The sequence below is a fragment of the Myotis davidii genome, unplaced genomic scaffold (genome assembly GCF_000327345.1).
Source record: "Myotis davidii unplaced genomic scaffold, ASM32734v1 scaffold134, whole genome shotgun sequence".
Taxonomy (NCBI): Eukaryota; Metazoa; Chordata; class Mammalia; order Chiroptera; family Vespertilionidae; genus Myotis; species Myotis davidii.
The window spans coordinates 1403822-1425972 of record NW_006288853.1 but is presented as its reverse complement, the minus strand read 5'-3'; the positions used below and the strand labels follow the sequence as shown (position 1 = coordinate 1425972).

At 34.0% G+C, this 22151-nt stretch overlaps 1 protein-coding gene across 6 annotated transcripts in view; it reads left to right on the top strand.

The window, feature by feature from the left end:
• HERC4 (HECT and RLD domain containing E3 ubiquitin protein ligase 4) overlaps nucleotides 1-22151 on the top strand; it is a 100811-nt gene that overhangs the window by 9728 nt on the left and 68932 nt on the right. For 4 of the 6 annotated variants that reach the window (XM_015562118.1, XM_015562119.1, XM_015562117.1 and 1 more), the window contains 3 exons: nucleotides 17411-17570; nucleotides 20958-21047; nucleotides 21889-21965. In XM_015562118.1, coding sequence (XP_015417604.1) covers nucleotides 17411-17570; nucleotides 20958-21047; nucleotides 21889-21965 — 327 coding nt within the window. The remainder of the gene's footprint in view (nucleotides 1-17410; nucleotides 17571-20957; nucleotides 21048-21888; nucleotides 21966-22151) is intronic. The other 2 variants (XM_006760898.2, XM_015562120.1) reach the window with 1 other exon arrangement.

The following is a 22151-nucleotide window of genomic DNA, read 5'->3' as shown; positions in this document are numbered from 1 at the left end:
TGCCAAACTCTGTATCAACTCCAGCTCTGACTCCAGCTCTGAGATCCCGGGTCCCTGAAAGCTGGTTTCTGGGGTTTTGTTTAGCTTCTATTTGTTACTATGTTTCTTAAACTGCAGGCTCAGAGGCCTGCAAAGCAGGCGGGGAACGTAGGAGTCCTCCGTCACTGAAGCAAGCAAGCCTCATGTTAGTTTCAAGCTGCCTGGCTGCTGGCTGCCATCTTGGCTGGCAGTTAATTTGCATATTGCCCTGATTAGCCAATGGGAAGGGTAGCAGTCGTATGCTAATTACCATGTTTCTCTTTTATTAGATAGGATTACATATTCTTAGAAAATTTGGGAAGTAAGGGAAGTAAAATTCAATCATCATGCCATCATGCATAGATAAATACTGTTGTCCATTTGACATTTTTTCTATACTCATAAATGTTTCTGATTAAAGTAGGAATATGTTTTAGTATCTCAAAAACTTTCCCCCAGTAATAATTTAATAATAATTAGAATTTCTCCCATGTTTTTAAATGTTTAGGGATATTGCTAATGATAATTCAACATTTCATCATTTAAATGTACCAAAATTTATTTGTATTTTTTTTAATTTCCAGACTTTTGTTAGAAGGAATGCTACCATGAACATATACATAAATTTAGTTTTATTTGCATCTATGTCTATTTCTTTAGGAAAAAGAACATTTTTAATTTTAGCAAATGTAATAGAAGCAATGACTAAATTTATTTAAAAATTTTAAGCACCCTTGTGCCTTGCTTTACAAAGTTGATAAGCCCAGAAGATATTTATTTTCAAACAAATGTTTTAAAAATGTATTCATTTGACAAATTTTTTAGTATAACGTGATAAATATAATTTAAAGATTTAGAAGGGAAGATAAAACAAGTGCACAAATAAATAGAAATACAAATGTGTATTTCTATTTCCATACAAATATGTACTAACTCTTGCAAGATGCATAAATAATGCTATGTAAAGAGATGGTTATTGTAATCATTTGGGATGGAGTGGATCTAGGTGAGTTTCTATAGGAAAGATAGCATATGAACTGAAAGGATATAGTATTTCAATGAGGAAAGATTGAAGAGTGTTCTATAGGTAAAGCAGCTCAAATGGCCAAATTTGAATTACCTGAAATATCTGAAAATAGTGAACAGGAAGGTTAGAAAGGTAAAATTGAGGTCAGATTATAAAATTAAATCAAATTGGGGAGCTTGGATTTAATTTGATGGATATCCAGTGATAGTTTGTAATAGGAATCATCAGGTTTTATAAAGGAGGGGAGAGAATCATTTATGCCTTATCCATAAGTCTTAAAACCACCCTGAAAAGTACATATTAGCTTAGATTTATAGATGAAGGAAATACAATTTCATGAGGTTAAATGAATTGCCCAAAGTCTAAATTAATAAAATAAACGTACTCTCAGTTGTACCTGGGGAAAATAAACAAACATAAATAAATAAAGCACTCCTAGAAATTGACAAGATAAAGAGACAACAATCCAGTAGCAAAATGGGCAAAAGATATGGACAGGCATTAACAGAAAAGGGAATAAATACAAATGGCTCTGAAACAAATGCATTCTCTTCAACTTCATGGATACTAAGAGAAATGCAGGAAACTGCAATGAGGTACCATTTTTTTTCACATATCAGGTTAACAAAAAATTTTAAGTTTGATAATATACTCTGTATGGTGAAGCTGTCAGTAAACAAGTTTTCATAGGTTGTTAGTATAAATTGATAAATTTGTATGAGGCTATTTTGCCAGCATATGTCAGGATTACAAATGCACATACCCTTTCTCCCAAAAGTCCAAGAATTTAACTCTTGCTCTGATAGCTACATTTGTATATGTACAAAAACGACATTAACTGCAGCATTGTTTATAATAGCAAAACATTAGAAGTGATCAGATGACTATTGAGAACTGGTAAAATAAATTATGGTCTATTCGGTCAATGTAAAGTAATGCGATGTAATTGTGAAAAGAATGAAGGTGTTCTTTTTGTACCAAAATGGGAAGATCTCCAAGATACATTAAGTAAAAGGCAAGGTTTCGAACATTGTATAGAAAGATGTATTTTGGATTAGCATATATATTTATATATACATACGTATTATGTTTTTCTTTCCTTATTAATATGTAAAAATACATGGAAGGGTACATACAACTAATAACAGTAGTTACTCTTGGTGGAGAGGTAGGACAATGGATGAGGACTCTGTTGGTGAGGAAGTGGATGGTAGACACAGATTGTCTCTCGGCATATTTAAAGGGTAGGCTCTGGAAATAGAATGCTTTTATGCATATCCTGGCTCTGTTACTTTTTAGCTGTGTTATCTTGAGCACATTGCTTAGTCACTTTGTGCCCGTGTTTTCTTCTATAAAACTAATCTTGCCAAACTCCTAGGGTGGTTGTAAGGATGAAATGAGATAACACTTGAAATGCAAAGAACAATGCCTGGCATGTGATGAGTGCTCAATAAATGTTTGCTTAAGAGAAGAAAGCTGTTAATACTACAATGGGAATTTAATTTTAGATGTGACTTACACTGAAATGGGTGATAGGCTGTTTGTATATTTGCCTTCAGATAGATACCATATTTTTCCATGTATAAGACGCCCCCACTTTTCCAACCCCAAATTAAGAAATCAATATTTTAAACAGAACAAAACATTTTTACTAATTACCACAGGTAATGTTTACATACCAGTACTATGATATTATGCAGCATATCACTTTATTTAGCCTCTGTTGCATCACTGCTCTCTTCTTCATCACTATTAGTTCCAGACATATCAATTTCTTCAACTTCTATTGTATCACTGCTGTCTTCTGAGTCACTGTCTATATATGTAAGATCATCCTCATAAACCAGTGACATTTGTGTTCTCATGGCCAGCCCTTCTCTTTTCATGAAATTGAAGCACTATTTTGCCTTTCCTGTAAAATCAACAATGTTCATTTCGCTTGCAAACATTCTTGCCTGACATTGAATAAGCTTGGTCGACACACATAAGCCACTCTGGTGCTGCTCCGTAATCTAAATCTTAATCCTTTGCTCCAAGTTTGCCCATTTTGCTGGTTTTCCTCTTAAGCCCTTCTTTTTTGGCATCTTAATGAATTGTTCTTCCTGTTTTCTCCACTGTTTGATCAGACGCTCAGTGGGAGGAGGTCCAAATTGTCTCTCTGCAGCTCTGTTTCCATGCTTTTTTGCATAGCTGATTACATTCAGTTTGAATTTTGCAGAGTAAGACAATTGCTTACCGGTTTTTGTCTTTTTATTTTTTGACATCTTTATGGGCTCAGAAAGCTCTGTTCCCTGTTGCATCTGTGCACTCTCCATCTCCACTTCAATAAGGTTCATGATTGGAGGAAGCCTCTTTAACAAGGTATGTGCAGCTACGCACCTGCATGGCTCCCTCCTTGGCTGACTTCCATGTATAAGATGCCCCTTGATTTTCAGTCTAAGGATCTTAGGAAGAAAAAGCATCTTATACACGGAAAAATACGGTAATACATATCTTTTCATTTAGAACTGAAATTCAAGTATCAATTCCAAAAAAATGACTGTCTTCCTACTCTGACCCATACATTATGCTAAGCTTGAAAGTACTTCTTTAACTTCAGTATTCAATTATTATGTTAAAATTGTTGGAGCTCATATTAAAAAATGTGCCAAAATATCCAAAAAAAAATGTATGTTTGTGATGCTTAGAGGTAATGCTATATTTGAGCAAGATATAAAATGAATTGGATTTCTTTAAAGATACAGAAAAATAAAGGAATTAAAGTCCCCTTTATTTGTTCTTTAGAGAAGCACATAAATAATGGAAGTTAGACATCATTTATTTTCAAAAGTTTAATGATGAATAATTGGAAGATGTTTTAGTCTACTCAGGTTGCTATAACAAAATTACTATAGTTTTGGTGGCTTGACTAACCAACATACACTGTGTGGCCCGATTATTATGACCACCTGACATTTGTAGGCAAATTAGCTATAATTTTGTGCTGAAGTTGCTAGAGGGCCAGACCATTATAAATAGGGAAGCAGGTTTACCACGACAGTAGAAATTTTTTTCTGAAGATATGGGTGAACAATGCAATTTAACAGCCTTTGCACATGGTGTGTGCCTGTGTGTGTGTCTGTGTCCCTTTGCACGAAGATTTGCACAATAGGCCTTTCTTCCCCTGGCTGCCAGCACCGGTTTTCCTCTGGCACCCGGGACCCAGGCCTTTGGTCCGGCCGCAGGGGAGAAGCCAAGCCTCTTCAGTCTTCGCTCCGCACCTGCAAATTAACCGCCATCTTTGTTGGGTTAATTTGCATAGTCGCTCTTATTGGCTGGTGGGTGTAATGGAGTGACACCAATTTGCATTCCCAGTGGAGATAGCTTGTCCCAACAAGACAATGCACCATGCCACTGTGCTCATATTGTGCAGGAGTGGTTTCAAGAACATGAGGGAGACTTTATCTTGTCTAGGTGGCCCTACAATCACCAGATCTCAATCCAATTGAGCATTTGTGGGACGAAGTTAAAAGAGCCATCAGGCAGCTGGTTCCACAACCATCCAATCTCACAGAACTGGACAGTGCTATTCATCAGGCATGGTGTCAGATTCCTCGCATCACCTTTCCACATCTTCTGGAGTCAATGCCAAGAAGAATCGCCGCAGTATTGAAGGCAAAAGGTGGCCCAACGAAGTACTGATGGGGTGGTCATAATCTGGCCACTCAGTATATATTTCTCACAATTCTTGAGACTGGGGAATCCAGTGTTGGAGTGTTTGTATTTCAAGACCTCTTTTTCTCTTCAGAGCAATTAATTTCAGCAGTTCCTAAACATCCAGAAAGGGCTTTTCTTTCTTTCTTTTTAAATATAATTTTTAATTGATTTTTTTACAGAGAGGAAGGGAGAGGGATAGAGTTAGAAACATTGATGAGAGAGAAACATCAATCAGCTGCCTCCTGCACACCTCCTGCTGGGGATGTGCCCGCAACCAAGGTACATGCACTTGACAGGAATCGAACCTGGGACCTTTCAGTCCGCAGGCCGATGCTCTGTTCACTGAGCCAAACTGGTTAGGGCCAGAAGGGCTTTAAAAAAAAATACGGTAAAGCCCTAAATTTTTATAAAATGTTAAATATATTTGGAAAATCCATTATTAAAACATAATCATGTTCTTTAAAATATTGTTAACAGAAGGACAATACATTGGGGAATGTTTATATGTTAGTGCCTTGATCTGTATGTAAATAGGGATGATGGTATACCCTACTCATGGTGTTATGAGTATTAAATGAGATTACTATGTCATTTAGCACAGTGCCAGGCACATAATAAGCTCTTGATGTATGTTAACTGTATACTTCTATGTAGATAGAATGCATAAGAGGGGTATGAACTTGTAAACATACCCATTTGTAAACAATTTTAAAAATCAAATTGGAAATAGCTCCATATGAATATTATTTTGTGGGCTGTCAGCTAAGACATATAAGTCACTTTGCATTAATTTTATATTTTAGCAGGGAACTCAAAATGCTTTAATGACTATGGGTTGTACCGTTTCAAATTTCTATTGGTAATAATTTAGAGAATAGACACTAATTTTTTTTGATGTTTTAGTCTTATTTCCTTCAGTCTCAATTTGTTTTATAATACACTTTATGATCATTACGTATATGGATTATTTTAGAGATTCTTTACAAAGTGTTAGTAAATAATAACTTCACGTTAGGAATAGGGAAGTACATGCCTTGAGTGAAGTAGCCTTTTGCTTCGTTGTTATCTCTGTAACAAAATTAACTATGATTATTTAAAGTTAAAAAAAGCATTTTGAATTATTTATTGTTGTTATTCACTAACCTTGAGTGGTTAATGTCATCTTTCAAAAATCAGAATCATAAATACATTAACTACACATTCAGTTATTTAATTAAATAATTAAAAGAACCATAAGAAAAAAATACCCTTGTAAGTAACCAAAGTTGACAATTTAGTATTTATTTTCTCAGTCTTTTTTTCTGCATATATATTGGGGCTGAGTGACTTTAAAAAAAATGTTTTATTGAGGAAGAGAGAGGGAGAAAGAGAAACATGGATATGAACATCAATCAGTTGCTTCCTAACTGGGCATCAAACCCTTGACCTTTCAGTGCCTGGGATGATGCTCAACCAACTGAATCACATTGGCCAAGGCTGTGTGTGATATTTTTAAACAAGAATGGAGTTACATAGTGCCTCTTTAATTAAATACTCTCTTGTGAACATTGTTTTTTTTTTTAAATATATTTTATTGATTTTTTTACAGAGAGGAAGGGAGAGAGAGTTAGAAACATCGATGAGAGAGAAACATCGATCAGCTGCCTCCTGCACATCTCCTACTGGGGATATGCCTGCAACCCAGGTACATGCCCTTGATCGGAATCAAACCCGGGACCTTTCAGTCCACAGGCCGACGCTCTATCCACTGAGCCAAACCAGTTTCAGCTGAACATTAAATTTTTAGAGATGGATTGTTTTTAGAGTTTGGAGTTATTCAGAGAGAAGGAAAGAAGAAACATTTATAGCAACTAGGAAGGCATGGTAGTTCAGAGGATTTTGAAACTTAAACTTTGAAGTAAGTAAAATTTGAAGAATTAAACATTGGCATATAGACATCTGGCAAAATTACTAACAATTGAAATGATGCCTCTTTAAATAAGTTATTTAACAAAGTGTATTTCTCAGTTTTAGAATTGTTATCAACATGGCTCTGCTTGGTGTTCATTAACAATACTGTTTTTCAGGCCCCATAAGTTAAACATAAAACATTAACAGAGGTTTTTGTTCTCCAAATAAAACATTGAAAATCATTTAAACTTTGTTAGAATTCATTGTTTTAAAATTCATAATATATGCAGGACTTTATTAAACTCATAGATCATATTAAAAGTTAAAATTGATTGTGGACTTGCATCACACCTGGAAATAACCAGATAGTCCTTGATTTATGAATGAATTGTGTTATTAAAGTCTTTAAAATGTTCTTTGTGTGTGGAAATTTTGCTAGATAAAGAAGTTTTCAAACAAATCTTCCTTAAAACATATTGCACCTAAGTATAATATTTTAATAATTATATTTAAGTGAACTGTGTAACATTTTCTATAGAAAAATTCATTTGAGTTTTAAATTTGGATGTCAGAAAAATATCTGCACCCTTCAGCTATCCTGACTTGTTTAGTTCTGTTGGTTTATCAGTTCCAGAAAGTTCAGGATAGATATTTGTCAGCAGCATTTAACTTAACTAAAGATAAACAATAATCTGATCATAGCCTCTGCTTCCTAGGTAAGAACCTCTTATCACTCCAAGTTAATTATTTCCCTAATGTTTTGATTTTGGGAAATAGGACATTTGTTCCTGTGGGGTCATTTTAGAAGTTGGGGGCTTTCTATGCCTTAAAACAATTCTTTTATTTTTTTTCTGACTACCAAAATAATACATGTATTTTAGTCTTTTTTAAACTTATAGAAATGTATAATCTAAAAAATGGAAGTCCCTTTCCCCCCTACATTCTAAAGATGGCTACTACTATTTATATTTTCATGTCTTTTACACTTGTGTTAAAAGACATAATTTTATACACATTTATATAAAGGTCTGTGATTTGCTTTTCATTTGATACTAGAGGCCTGGTGCACGGGATTCATGCACTGGTAGGGGGACTGTGGCCTGCAGGTATCAGGCGCCCCCCCCTCCCGCCCCAAGCTCACTCATCCCAGCTGTTTGCAGTGGTAGCAGCTGCTCATCCTGGTCAGCAGCAGCTCCTGTGTTGAGCGTCTGCCCCCTGGTGGTCAGTGCGCATCATAGTGACTGGTCGACCAATCGTTCTGCTGTTCCGTCACTTGGCTTTTAGTATATAGGATAGGACATTTGTCTTGTTAATATATAGACATTCTTTTTAATAGAAACATCAATTTTTATTACATGGATATTCCATAACTTCCCTACTTATTACTGGAAATCGGGTTATTTCCTGTTGTTTTTTCCTAATTACAAACAGATTCAATAAACATTATTTTACAGTGTATGATGAGTTCTTAAAAGGAAAATTTCTGGGTCAAAGGGCATGCATGTTTAGAATTGTAAAGCCTATTGCAGCTTGCTCTTTAAAAAGCTTTTTTTGGCTTATATTTTAAAGATTTTTTTAGAGAAGTGTGTTTGTTTTTTGCCAATTTTGTGTAAATATTTTTTGCCATTTTTTAACCCTTTGGGAACACAATAACACCACATAAGAATTTAACATCTGTGGATGACAGAGGATATAGAGTGACATGATAATGTTTATATTTTTTCTCAAATGGCTGGGTTAAAAATCTTTTTGTTCTTGTCTGGTCAACTGAGAACTGTAACAAAACCTTAGCCAGAACATAAGGTTAAATATATACAGTTGATTAATCAATTACACATCTGTTAGTAAAAGCATGGGAAAGGAAAGAAAAGGAAAGAGAAATAAAAATACTTTTTTTATTCTACCCTTTTCCCTTATCAATACTGTAAACAACTGTTCTTTTCGCAGTATATTTAGTGCCTCATTTTTCACATTTTTGTACTTTTTAAAAAATATAGTTTTATTGATTTCAGAGGGGAAGAAACAGATTGAAACATCAGTGATGAGAGAGAATCCTTGATAGGCTGACTACTGCATGCCCCCTATTGGGGATCGAGCCCAGAATCCAGCATGTGCCCTTGACTGGACTTGAACCCGGGACCCTTCAGTCCACAGGCCTACCAATGCTCTATCCATTGAGCCAAACCAGCTAGGGTGCATTTTTATACTTTTTGTTGTGGTGATTGTACAGTTTCAAATGATCCCTAAGCATAGTGCATAGTGCTGAAGTGCTATGTAGTGTTCCTAAGCCCAAGAAGTCTGTGATATATGCCTTACAAGGAAATACACTGAGGCATGAGTTACAGTGCTGTTGGCTGTGAATTCAATGTTAATGAATCAACAATATATATTAATTAATATGCCTTCAAACAGAAACACACATAAAAGGTTACTATTGGCCCTACCTGGTTTGGCTCAGTGGATAGAGCGTCGGCCTGCGAACTGAAGGGTCCCAGGTTCGATTCCAGTCAAGGGCATGTATCGTGTTTGCGGGCACATCCCCAGTAGGGGGTGTGCAAGAGGCAGCTGATCCGATTTTTCTCTCTCATCGATGTTTCTAACTCTCTATCCCTCTCCCTTCCTCTCTGTAAAAAATCAATAAAATATATAAAAAAAAAAAAGGTTACTATTGGTCAGTTGCCAAAAATATGATCAGAGTTTATAGGAACCTAACGCTGAATATTCCGTAGGCGCAGTGATTTATTTGCTAAATAAGTATTCATGGTGACTTCATAGAACATAAATGACTACTGCAAACAACAATAATTGATTGTATTCCCAAGTAGACTAAAATAAAATGACTATAGTTATAACTAGAATAATGATGGAGTTGCCTAGAAAGATGGTGCAGTAGTGAAATCATTCTTTTTTAAAAAATATATATTTTATTGATTTTTTACAGAGAGGAAGAGAGAGAGAGATAGTTAGAAACATCGATGAGAGAGAAACATCGATCAGCTGCCTCCTGCACATCTCCTACTGGGGATGTGCCCGCAACCAAGGTACATGCCCTTGACCAGAATCGAACCTGGGACCTTTCAGTCCGCAGGCCGACGCTCTGTCCACTGAGCCAAACTGGTTTCGGCATGAAATCATTCTTTAGCATCCTTCAGTTTTCTTCATAAGTTTTGTAGAGTTTTGCATCATCTTTTAAGAAGGTATAAAAGAACCCTGTAGTCACCATCTTCGTAGCTTTTCTTTTTCTCTTTTGTAGCTTTCATTGACCACAGTTGAGAATGCAGAAATTTTCATTTTCTGTCTTTAATGGTAAAGAGAAGAAAATTGACAGAGAACGAAAGCTATTTCACAATTACTAGATAAATCAGAAAGTGAATGTGGATAGTACCACTGATGATGGTGAAATTGATCATTGAGTTTGGAGATAATTCCACATGAATTTTCACAAACTCAAGAATTGAGGAATATATTTCTTAGGTTGTAAAGGAAATAGAATGTTCTTATCCAGTTAATTATTTAACAAGAAGGATTGTATCTTTTAGCATTTTGCATGAAGGTAGACCTATTGGCTAAAGTGATGTATAACAGTTTTCTTTCTTATGTTGGTGCAACAAAATTTATTTGATGTAGCATGTAAGTGAACAAATGCTGAAATCAGATGTGCATACAAAGGTAATTCGGAGGAAATAGATGAAGTAGAAATGAAAATCATTAGGTTGAACATTTTAATTGGTTTTTATAAATCTAATGACGATAATATTTGCATTATGGAGTAAAGAAGAGTATTATCTCCTTAATAAAATGATGTGACATCAGTTTTCAAAAATACTGCATTTTAACAGTAAAAGTGTAAAAAGAACCAGAAGTAATGATGAGGTAATACTGATCTGCTATCAGTATTTACAACTTGAATATATATATATATATATATTTTACATTTCTCTAGTTTTTTCTTCTCTGTTACTGCTCCTGTCTCTGAATAATGTATTTTTTTTTCTTTCCCAAGGCAATGTCCTTTACTTAATGTTTTCTTTGCCTTTTTGTGCCTCCCAGAACTAAATGTTTCTTTTTCTTTTTTTCCTTGAAGAGGAATATTGTGAACTGATATGGGCAGTATTATTTTTCTCAAAAAAAAATTTTTTTTTTACAAAGAATCTTTTTTAAAAAATATATATTTTATTGATTTTTTTACAGAGAGGAAGGGAGAGGGATAGAGAGTTAGAAACATTGATCAGCTGCCTTCTGCACACTCCCCATTGGGGATGTGCCCCCAACCAAGGTACATGCCTTTGACCGGAATCGAACCTGGGACCCTTCAGTCCACAGGCCAACACTCTATCCACTGAGCCAAACCGGTTAGGGCTCAAAATTTTTATATGAACATTTTGAAGCATAAAGTTGAAAGAGTAGCACAATGACCAACATTTAAAATTTTGCCACATATTTTTATCTGTATTATTTGTATTTTTAAAGTATTTTTTTAAATTGATTTTACAGAGGAAGGGAGAGGGAGAGAGAGAGAAACATCATTGATGAGAGAGAATCACTGATCGGCTGCCTCCTGCAGGGGATCGAGTCTGCAAGCATGTGTCCTTGGCTGGAATCGAGCCTGGGATACTTCAGTCTGCAGGCAGACGTTCTATCCACTGAGCCAAACGGATAGGGCTTTATTTTTAAAAAAACAGATTCCTTATTTCTGATTTACACTCAGCTGTAATTATGTGCTATTAATAAACTTTTCCAACAATCTTAGCATCATATCCTCATAATTCCATCTTGTAGCACTTATTTATCTAAGGACTCAGTTGTTTTTTAACCCCTTCCCCGGCAGAAACGTGTATACTCGTTTTCACAAAATGTTCTTTTTCAGTCGTCGACGAGTATACTAAGAAAATATGGTAAAAAAATATGGTTTATAGGAAGACGAGTTACAAACTGTTTTCATAACCAGCATCAAAAATACTATATAGAACCAAAGTAAAAAAATTAGTCTGAAAAAGAAACGTTTTTAACAAAAAAATTGTTGGGGAAGGGGTTAATGGGCATGCTTGGCAATTTTTTCTTTTTTCTGTCCTCTTCCTTATATATTCATACTCAATCCTAAATTGAATTTAATATTCACTTATCCCTCCCTTTTTTACCTGTGTTACTTGACTTTGAATGGCAAAAGTAGATCAGTGATTAAAACTTAAATAGAGTTAGCATACTATCTGGTAATAGTAAACAATATTAGCTGTTGGGTTTAATATGAACTCTGTTTTCTTTTTCTCACACAGGACATCATTGAGGCAATCTTTCTAGTGATTTTTTTTCTGGGTTCATTAATTCCCCTTTCATTCTTATCATGGACTTTCTTTTCAAGCCATATTGTTTTCAAGCATTTAACCAGAATTTGACCTGGATGTGAAATGTCTCAATGTACCATTGATTTGACTTTCTAGCATACTAGGAGGAAATTATTAAAGCTATTCATTTTGATGAGACATTTGGAAAAAGTAGTAATGTTTAATAATTGTACAAAGAAGTTACCAGTTTTATGTATTTGGTGGTAGAAAAGCCTCTGTTAAATATTATCCTCATGGCATATAACTTGTTAATGTTTCTTTCCTTTTTTTGAGTAAGGAAAGGTTTATTGATCTAGAAGGCCTAGCTAGAGAGGATGGGAGAACTAATTCTCAAATCCACCTTAAGAGAATCTGGAGTTTAGGCATACTTTATTGTCAAGGAGGGGTGAGGCAAAGGGTGTGTGCTTAGACAGGTAGGCAACAAAGCAGATCCAAGGAACAGCTCGAAATTTAAAAATCCCTTTCCTCTTGGCCTGCCCTCTTAGTCTGGTTCTAGAGTCCTTATTTTGTGCATATTTCCCCACCTCTTCCCTGAGGAAGGGGTTGCTCAAGCCTAAAGCAGAATTTCTTTAGTAATTCGCGTATCTATAGCAGGAGATTAGGCTGAAGGTCATTGGAGAGAGCAAGCATTTCACTCTTGTAATTCCCCCCTTTTTGTTCATCCTTACTAAGTTTGAGGGAAATAGGGCAACTGAGTCCAGGTTCAATTAAGAGGGAGGATTGGCTTGTAAAATGGAGTCAGATTTGTCACACATCCTGTTGCTCTTAATCTGACTCCTACAATCTCATGGGAAGTTATAGGGAGTAATATTTTTTAAATAATATATATCTGAAATAGTTATACTGTCTCAAAATAGGTATCTCAATACTTTGATGGGACTAAAATTCTGAAAGTACCAAAATTATTTATCTTGAGTTATTACTATGTAGAAAAAAAGAGCTTAGGTTAGTTTTAAAAAGGGAAAACATCTGTTTTATACATTTCTTTAACTATTTTCTCTAACAATCTATTTAATTTTTATTTTGAATAGACAATATATTCACATGGTTCACAAATCAAAGTAATATAAGTACACATTATGAAGTTTGCTCTTACTATTTACCCTATTTCCCCCTCTACTCACACCTCCTACAGGTAACTATGTTTATTAGTTTTAGTATATCTAAAGTTTCTTTATGTAGATGTAGGCAAATATGAGTATATATTGTTATTCTTCCTTATGAAAAAAATAGCAAATCATGTACACTATCCCACATCTTGATTTTTTTCTGCTTCACTAATAATGCCCTTGAGATCTTTCCATATCACCATGTAAAAATTCACTATTTTTTTGTAGAGCATAGTATTCCAATGTGTACATTAAATCCTTTTTTAGTGGATATTTAGAATATTTCTAGTCTTTTGTTATAATACACAGTGCTGCAAATATACATAAATACACACATTCTTTCACACATATTTATAACCTGTCTTTTTAGGTTCTCCAGCTGGGCCTATCTAGACAAAAGATAGATTAACAAGAGAAACAAGAGAAAAAAACAAGTTTATTAACACATGCTTTGCACTTACACAGGGGAGCACTCAGTAATGAGTGAGTAGGGGTGTTAGAAGGTGGGCTTATATAGCATCTTAAAAAGAGAACAATAAATGTTTAGATAAGTAACAAAATAGAAAGGACTTTGAATTTCTGGGGTGGCAAATTGTGGGAAGATAACTCATACAAACAGTAAAATTTATGTAGCTTTTGCTGGTGCCATCTCTAAGGGTCCAGAGTTGTCTCTGGTGATTAACTTCTGCCCTTCCTGGTAGAGAGGGAAAGGGGACACATTTACAAGTCTACGTTCCTGCTTTTAGGCAAATACCAGAACAGAGAGCTTTTCTTGTATTCTCTCAGTGGCCTTCAGCTGAAAATAATCCTTATGCCAAAGTGGCATATTTTGGGGTGGTATACACTGCTACCCTTCAGCACTTAGTTGTATCTGTAGGATAATTTCCTGGAGATGGACTTGCTAGGTTCAAAAAGAAAATAAAAATATTTTGTTAGGTATTGCCACCTTCCTCTCCCATCAAGGTTGTTCTATTTTTTACTCCCACTATCAAACTCCCACTATCAATGTATGAGTGCCCTTTTCCCCAACAGATTAGGTCTTTTTACTGTCTCCAAAATTTTGCCTTTTCCAGAATGTCACATAGTTGGAGTAATACAGTATGCAGCCTTTTCAGATTAGTTTTTTTCACTTAGAAAATACACATTTAAGTTTACTCCATGTCTTTTCATGGCTTGATAACAACTCATTTCTTTTTAGTGCTGAATAATATCCTATCATCTCGATGTACCAGTTTATCCATTCATGGACTGAAGGACATTTTGGTTGCTTCCAAGTTTTGACAATTATGAATAAAGATGCTATAAATACCCACGGGAAGGTTTTTGTGTGGACATAAGTTTTCAACTCCTTTGGGTAAATACCAAGGAGCGCAATTGCTGGATCATTATGATAAGTGTGTGTTTAGTTTTGTAAGAAACTGCCAAACTGTTCTTCCAAAGTGACAGTACCATTTGCATGCCCACCAGCAATGAGAGATCTATAGCTCTATATCCTTGCTAGCATTTGGTGGTGTCAGCATTTTGAATTTTGGCCATGTTTATAGGTGTATGGTGGTATCTCATTTTAATTTACAAATTCCCTGATGACTTATGATCTGTAGACCATCCTTTCATATGCCATCTACTTTTTTGGTGGGGTGTCTGGTCAGATTTTGGACTGTTTTTTAATTGGTTCATTTTCTTATTGAGTTTTAGAGTTTTATCTTGTATTTTGGATAATAGTCCTTTATTAGATGTCTTTTGCAAAATTTTTTTCAGTCTGTGCTTGTTTTCTCATTCTCTTAATACATGTAAATTTTTATAATAAAAGGTTAAAAACCACATAGAAAAGTACATAAATTAAAAATGTGTGTCTTGCCTTGCTGGCGTGGCTCAGTGGTTGAGCGCCAACTTACAAACCAGGAAGGCACGGTTGGGGCACATGCCTGGGCTGCCAATCCCCAGTAGAGGGTGTGCAGGAGGCAGATGGATGATTCTCTCTCATCATTGATGTTTCTCTCTTTCCCCCTCCCTTCCTCTCTGAACTCAATAAGAATACATTTTTAAAAATTGTCTGGCTCTATGAATTCTAAGTGAACATATTATTTCCCTGTTTATGTTATCAGTCTTTTTACTGCTTTTAGTTTGTTTTGCTATATAATAAATTGAATTTTCTCAAATGGGTACATGGAATATCTTCCTCTTTCCTTAACTCAGGACTTTAAGTGTCTTCCAAAATTCTTCCCGGTATCTTTCAAGGCTTTAATAATTCCCATGTCCCTTTTGTATATCTTTTATCTTAGCACTTAATCACAATCCCTTATCCCACCTGTTATTCTATACATTGTAAACTCTTTTAGAGCTAGAATTCTTGTTTTATTTGTCTTTGTGTGTCTAGAGTTTGTAGCAAAAGAAGTATTATACGCTATTACTGTTTAGTATGAATGATTGTTTCTTGGATTTTAAGTGCCTTTGATTTTATAGCCATTGCTCTCTAATTTAGGTATTCTTTGTTTATTATTGTTTACCAACCAGTCATTCATTCCTCTTTTCATCCTAACATTTTCTGCTTTTCACTAGTTACTCTTGAAGATTGTTTTGGAGAAACATTGACTTATTTCTGGGGCCTCTGTGAGAGTGTAGAGATCTCTTGTGTGTTTTCTTTCTTTCATCATAATTAAAACTTATGGGAATGTTTTGATGTAAACAAATGATGCCATACTTATAAGTTTGTTTTCTTAATTTTTTGGGGGGGACAATATGTTATATCTTGTTTTCCTTTTTTGTATGTTTCTGCAATATAATTTTATGAAAACGTGCATAAAAGAGTGAGAGATTAGTATAATGAATTGCCACATACTGTTCACAGCTTCTTGTTATTAACTCATAGTACTTTAAGGTAAGTACTTAAAATGTTGTTAGAGGTGTACAGATTCCTAGAGGCTATTTAGGGCTAACCTCCCACCCCAAAATACAGGATAGTAATTCAGGTACAATTTTAATTTCTCTATACATAGGGATTTAAACCTCCTTGATGTCATCTGTTTCATTATTGAACAGTTGTATTTGTATACAGAGCTAAAATATGCTTCTGAAGAAACCCTGTTTGATTCATTTTAACTGCTTCAGCACGAGGCTTCCAGTTTATTAAAGACAAATTTATAGCTTTCTCATTAAGCTAAAAGAATTAATTTTAAGTGGCATCATAAAATAATTCGTGGTGGACCCTGGCCTGTGTGTCTCAATGGATAGAGCATCGCCCTTTGCATCTAAGGGTAGAGGGTTCGATTCCCAGTCAAGGGCACATACCTGGGTTAGAGGTTCTTCCCAGGCCCTTGTTGTGGGCGGGGGGCGAGGAGTGCAACCAATCTATGTGTTTCTTTTTCTCCTTTCCCTCTCTTCCAGTCTCTAAAAATAAATGGAAAAAATATCCTCGAGTGAGGATTAACAAAACAAACAAAAACTTGTGGTACTAGTAAACTGATAAGACATTGCACATTTTAGGACTAAGGAAACAATTTCACTTTCTTGACTGATTTGTCAGTGGTTACTGATAGTCTTATGAAGGGCCAGTATTTAGAATTAATTCTTAGTTTAAAACTTGAGCACGTTTTAACCACATATGGAGTTTTTATGTCTTTGATGTTAAAACGGCAGTCGATAAACTGAAACCCGTTTGTTGTGGTCACCTTGCCTTTCAATTCTCTCCTGAGCATAACCAGTAGATGCTTCATTTATGAGTTCTGTAAAAAATTTGTTTCCTATCAGAAACTGCCAATTCAGATTATTTCATTAAATTCAGAATCACTCCATAGTGGTATCTATATATGGTAATGTATGTGTCAATTATTTTATTACTTAAAAAAAAACACCAGCCCAGGTTATTTATGTGATTCCCTTTTCAGCTGGACTCTCTTATATTGGTAATGGCTTTGAATGAAGATCACTTACTGAGAGAATCTTTATAAACCCTTAACATTTCCCCAAATGTTCAAGTCACTTAATACAGGGTGTCCCCCAAAAATATGTACACACTTTAACAGCTGGTAGCTCAATTTTGAAAATGAAATGTATTTTAATAAGCACTGCCTATATAGTTATTCAAAATGTGTGTATACATTTTTTCGCAACACCCTATATTCTGAGTCAGTTATGCACTATGATATATATGTATATTCTACAATGAAAACTTTGTATGGAACATATTTGCTAGATTTTTCAGAATAACTGAAGTTATACTTAGTCTGTATTTCAGCATTTCCTTAGCTTTTTTATGCAAGATGAAGATTGTGTTTTATTTCCATTGGTAGTTCTAAACTAGAATATGTTTTTCTCCTTGATTTCTGTAGAGCAGGTTGTTGCCCTGGATGCCCAAAATATTATAGCTGTTTCATGTGGAGAAGCTCATACATTAGCACTAAATGACAAGGGCCAGGTGTATGCTTGGGGTCTCGATTCTGATGGACAACTTGGCCTGCTAGGATCAGAGGAATGTATCAGAGTACCCAGGTAACAAAGGTGACCAAAAAGAGGTCTTTAATAATCTTTTATCATAAATTTATTATTAAATTTTCCTGTATACTTTGGGCATGTAAAAGTTGACACCTATTATATCTCCCCTTTGAATTCTGAAGTTTACTAGTTAGGTTCTTACCTTTAATTTGGGTGGAGTGCCCCGTTTTTTATATACTTTTGTTTTCCCCCACATATCTTGACTAGCCCAGCTATTGACATAGTAAATATTGATTGGTTGCATGTTTCTCTGTCTTGTTTTTTCAGTGTTTATTGTTTCTATTCAGTACCGAAGTTCCACATACAAAAAGTTCCACATGCTTAGTGTAAAAATAATTCAGCTACTTTCCACTTTTTTATATAGCAGTGACCATAATTTAATTTACGTTAACCATTAAAGTCATCATAGAATTATTTTAAAATGAAAAATAAATAATGCTTCATCAATGTTGTAGCCTTAAAGATTTACATAAGGCATAATCATTGTTTTAATGTTAAAAATTGTAAGAACATATCTAGGTAAAAATATAAAGATTTAAATAAAAACATCTAATTTATTTTAGATAAATAAATAATACATGAAGTCATGCTTAGTTTTTAAAATTATACAGTTTTTTTGCCTCCTTAAATTCTTGCTCTTCCTAATAGTTAAGGGACAAAAGAGAAATCTCCAGGGAACCAAGGAAATAAGCTAATTTTAAATACCACTTTTTACACACACATTTAGATATTTTGTATTTAATTTAAAATTGATGTTGATTTTGGTTTAAGAGATATGAAGTAATACTTGGATAAGAAAATGGAGCACAAGAACTACTAATATATATCAGAACAGGAACTCTCATCATTGTTAGAAATGAGTTTTTTGTTGATCTTTTTAAATTAGGGAAAGGTAGCTCCTTTAATAAGCCTGTAACCTTCCCTGTGTTGTAACATATTAAAAGTTTTTTTATCTTTGTTCTGACATTTTATAATTGTTGTAGTAATAAACTGTTGAGATACATCACAATCACCTATTTTTTTTTATTGAACCTGTAACTAAATTTCACAGACCTCAACAAATTTCTTCCCCCTTGTTTCTTTCGCGATAACAATTAAATACTTGGAGCGTTGAAACAAATAAGTATTCCCATTGTGCTTTTAATGTCTCTTAATGATGGTTCTGTTGGGAAATAAAACACCTTTTTGTTTTTTTTAACTAAGTAAATTAAATTCTTTGTCATTTCAAATTTGATTTCTTTCAGAAAATGGTATTTTGCAACCAGTGGTCTTTGGCTAGGCAATACAAAGCATTCATAGAAACATAGTGACCACATGTTTGTCATATTCTCTGTTTTTATTTTCTCCCAAAAGTAATTGTTGTAGAATGGGGTTTTTAATTTAAGATTTAAAAAATTTTGTGGTTTTAGGATTGAAAAGAGACGTACATGTTAGATTTTCTAGGTTAATATTCTCAACCATGATTCATGGCAGAGCTTTCTAGTTTTCCCTCATTTTTACTCCACTGGTGTCTTAATTCTCACTACTTACATTTTTGTTTCTATTCACTTCTGGTATATGAGATTTCTGTCAGTAATCTGTAGAACAGCGGTTCTCAACCTGTGGGTCGCGACCCCTTTGGGGGTCGAACGACCCTTTCACAGGGGTCGCATAAGACCATCGGAAAACACATATATAATTACATATTGTTTTGTGATTAATCACTATGCTTTCATTATGTTCAGTTTGTAACAATGAAAATACATCCTGCATATCAGATATTTACATTACAATAACAGTAATGATACATAACAGTAGCAACATTATAGTTATGAAGTAGCAACGAAAATAATTTTATGGTTGGGGGTCACCACAGCATGAGGAACTGTATTAAAGGGTTGCGGCATTAGGAAGGTTGAGAACCACTGCTGTAGATGATTAGTAAATGGGAAAGAAAGATAACTAGTTTTTATATTTGTTACATAACTATATTAACATTAAGCTGTGTTGTCATTTTTCCTGTTCAAGCTCATCCGTTTTTTTGTAGACTGGTCTGTCTGGTTTATTGTGACATAAACATTGTTTTTACTGATATTTCCAAGTTTTAAAGGTCAATTTGATATTTCAGTAAAAATATACTTTTATGAAAGACTGCCAATAATTTTTCTCTTTAAGTTTCAGTACCATATCACTTTTTAGATGCAAGGCTTTTTCTAGATTCTTAGAGACAATAGCCAGCTTTGTAAATTTCACATACATTTTGAATAAAATATCGAAAACAGGAGGAAACTCATATACTAATAGATTTTTTAAAATTACTGTTTATGATTTTCATAACAGTGATCAGAAATGTGAGGATTCACATTAGACTGTACTTTCTTGAGAACAAAATCCATGTTTATGCTAAAAGATTAGTACGTAAATTAAATGATACTTTAAAATTAAAGAATGTAAAACTCTTAATTGGAAATTTGAAATTCTTACTACTTTGATAATCTTTTTCTACTTCTAATTTTGTTATGTTTTGAAATAATCCATTTTTGAAAAAGACTGAAATTATCAATATCAGTGGTCTCTGTAGACCTGAATTTTTAGCTAATTATTTCTTTTTATGTAGAATATAAGTTACACTTTTATTTTTAAAAAGTTAAGCGTGATTTTACTATGTTTAGTTTAATGTAACTGGAAATACATACTTTCCCATGCAAACTTTAGAAAAATAATTGTATTAAATTTGTAGCTTATTTTTTAAAGTTCTATTTATCAGACATAGGTGTGATATGATCCTTGTGAGAACAGCTGTTTTTGGACTGTAGAAATCCAACAGCTTGGTCAGAATTCATTTTCTTAATTTCACTCAGGTTTAAATATATGTTAAAATAGTTTTAATACTAAAGTCTCAAAGACTTTATAAACTTACTCTTTAACAGTGTATTCATTACATACTTTTTGTAAGGCACTGGGGTAGATGCCAGGGATTGTGTGGGTATAAGACACATAATCTGCCTTCAGAGAGTTTATTGTTTAACAGTACACTGGTAATAAATGAATAAGTATGTCAGTAATTAATAGTGATAAATGCTGCAAAGGAAAAGACACAGGGTACTATAAGAATGTAGTTTTGACGTGTTTCACTTGGTTTGCAAATTGGACTTGATTAATGCCTGTTTTGCATTGCCAATGTTTGATTTTGGTAATTGCAGAAAAATGAGCATTTTGCTACCTTTTTTAAATCTGGGGGTACATTAGATCCTTCTAACTTGTTGGATTCTGCTAAATTATAGCAACATAACTTTCAGGTTTTATATTTAAGACATAAATCCACTAAATAAAAATATTTTTAATATAATAATATGGGATTAGAGTAACTCATCTTTCTCCTGCTCAAAATTTGATTTGCTGAAGCTGCCTCCCGAAAATCATGTGTATCGACTCTCTGGTCAGAGCTTGCTCCGGACTTTCATTTGGTCGAATCAGGTCAGGTGGCAGTATCAGGTAAAGGGAAATAAGAACATATGTTTCCTTCCCACTTTTTTTCTTTAAAACATTCATTCAGTAAAAATAATGGAATGATCAGGTAAAGGGAACTGCTTAAGAAAAACCTGGGATGTTTGATGCAGTTACTTGATTTTTGTATTGTTTGAGAAATCATATTGCAGTTAAGGAAAAATCAGAAATGGGAGAAAAAAAGAAACTATAAAAATATAAGGAAAAAACGCAAGACAGCAGAAATATGACCGAACATGTCAGTGATAATAAGTGTGTATTGATTAAATTTTCCTGGTAAGGAATTAAGTTGAATGTCACTGATTTAGATGCAAAGCAAAGGGGCCAAAAGGAATTGATTTCATAATTTGTGGATTGGTAGTAATTCACATAATAGGAATGTTATTTGTTCTTAACCTGATAGAAGAGAACATATATTAAACTAGGCCAGACATCAATTTTAGACCAATTAGATCATGTATATTTGTTTTACAAATTTATTACAAGTTTTATGTGTTAAGCTTTTTAAAATTTTTTTTTAAATTTTGACGATATAAGAAATTGTAAAAGCACTCTGAGGGATATTTGAGGTATGCAATAGTTTGCTAAATGTGCTTTCGAAGTATTTTCTCATCACACTTTTAATTTTCTTTATGTCTATATTTTGTGTACTGACTTTAGCATAAATTTTTGGTAAATTGGGCATGTATAAAAAATAACATGAACTGCTAGGTTGGTAGGAAACAACTTGTGCATAGTAGGTGGTCAAGAAATAGCATATATGAATAGTATTTAGGATCAATTTAATAAATGGAATTAACTGATCCTGATCTCTCTTCTTCTTTTCTAGAAATATTAAATGTTTATCAGATATCCAGATAGTACAAGTTGCTTGTGGTTATTATCATTCACTTGCACTTTCTAAAGGTAAGCATTGTTTTTATTTTATTTTCCTTTTTCAGTTTTATTACTTGATACTTTAATTGAGCAGAAAGTCCTCCAACTTTGTTCTTTCGTAAAATTGCCCTGATTCTTGATTCTTTTCCATAAACATTTTAGAATTAGCTTGACAGTTTTCACAGACGCACACACTATTGGGATTTTGATTGGGAT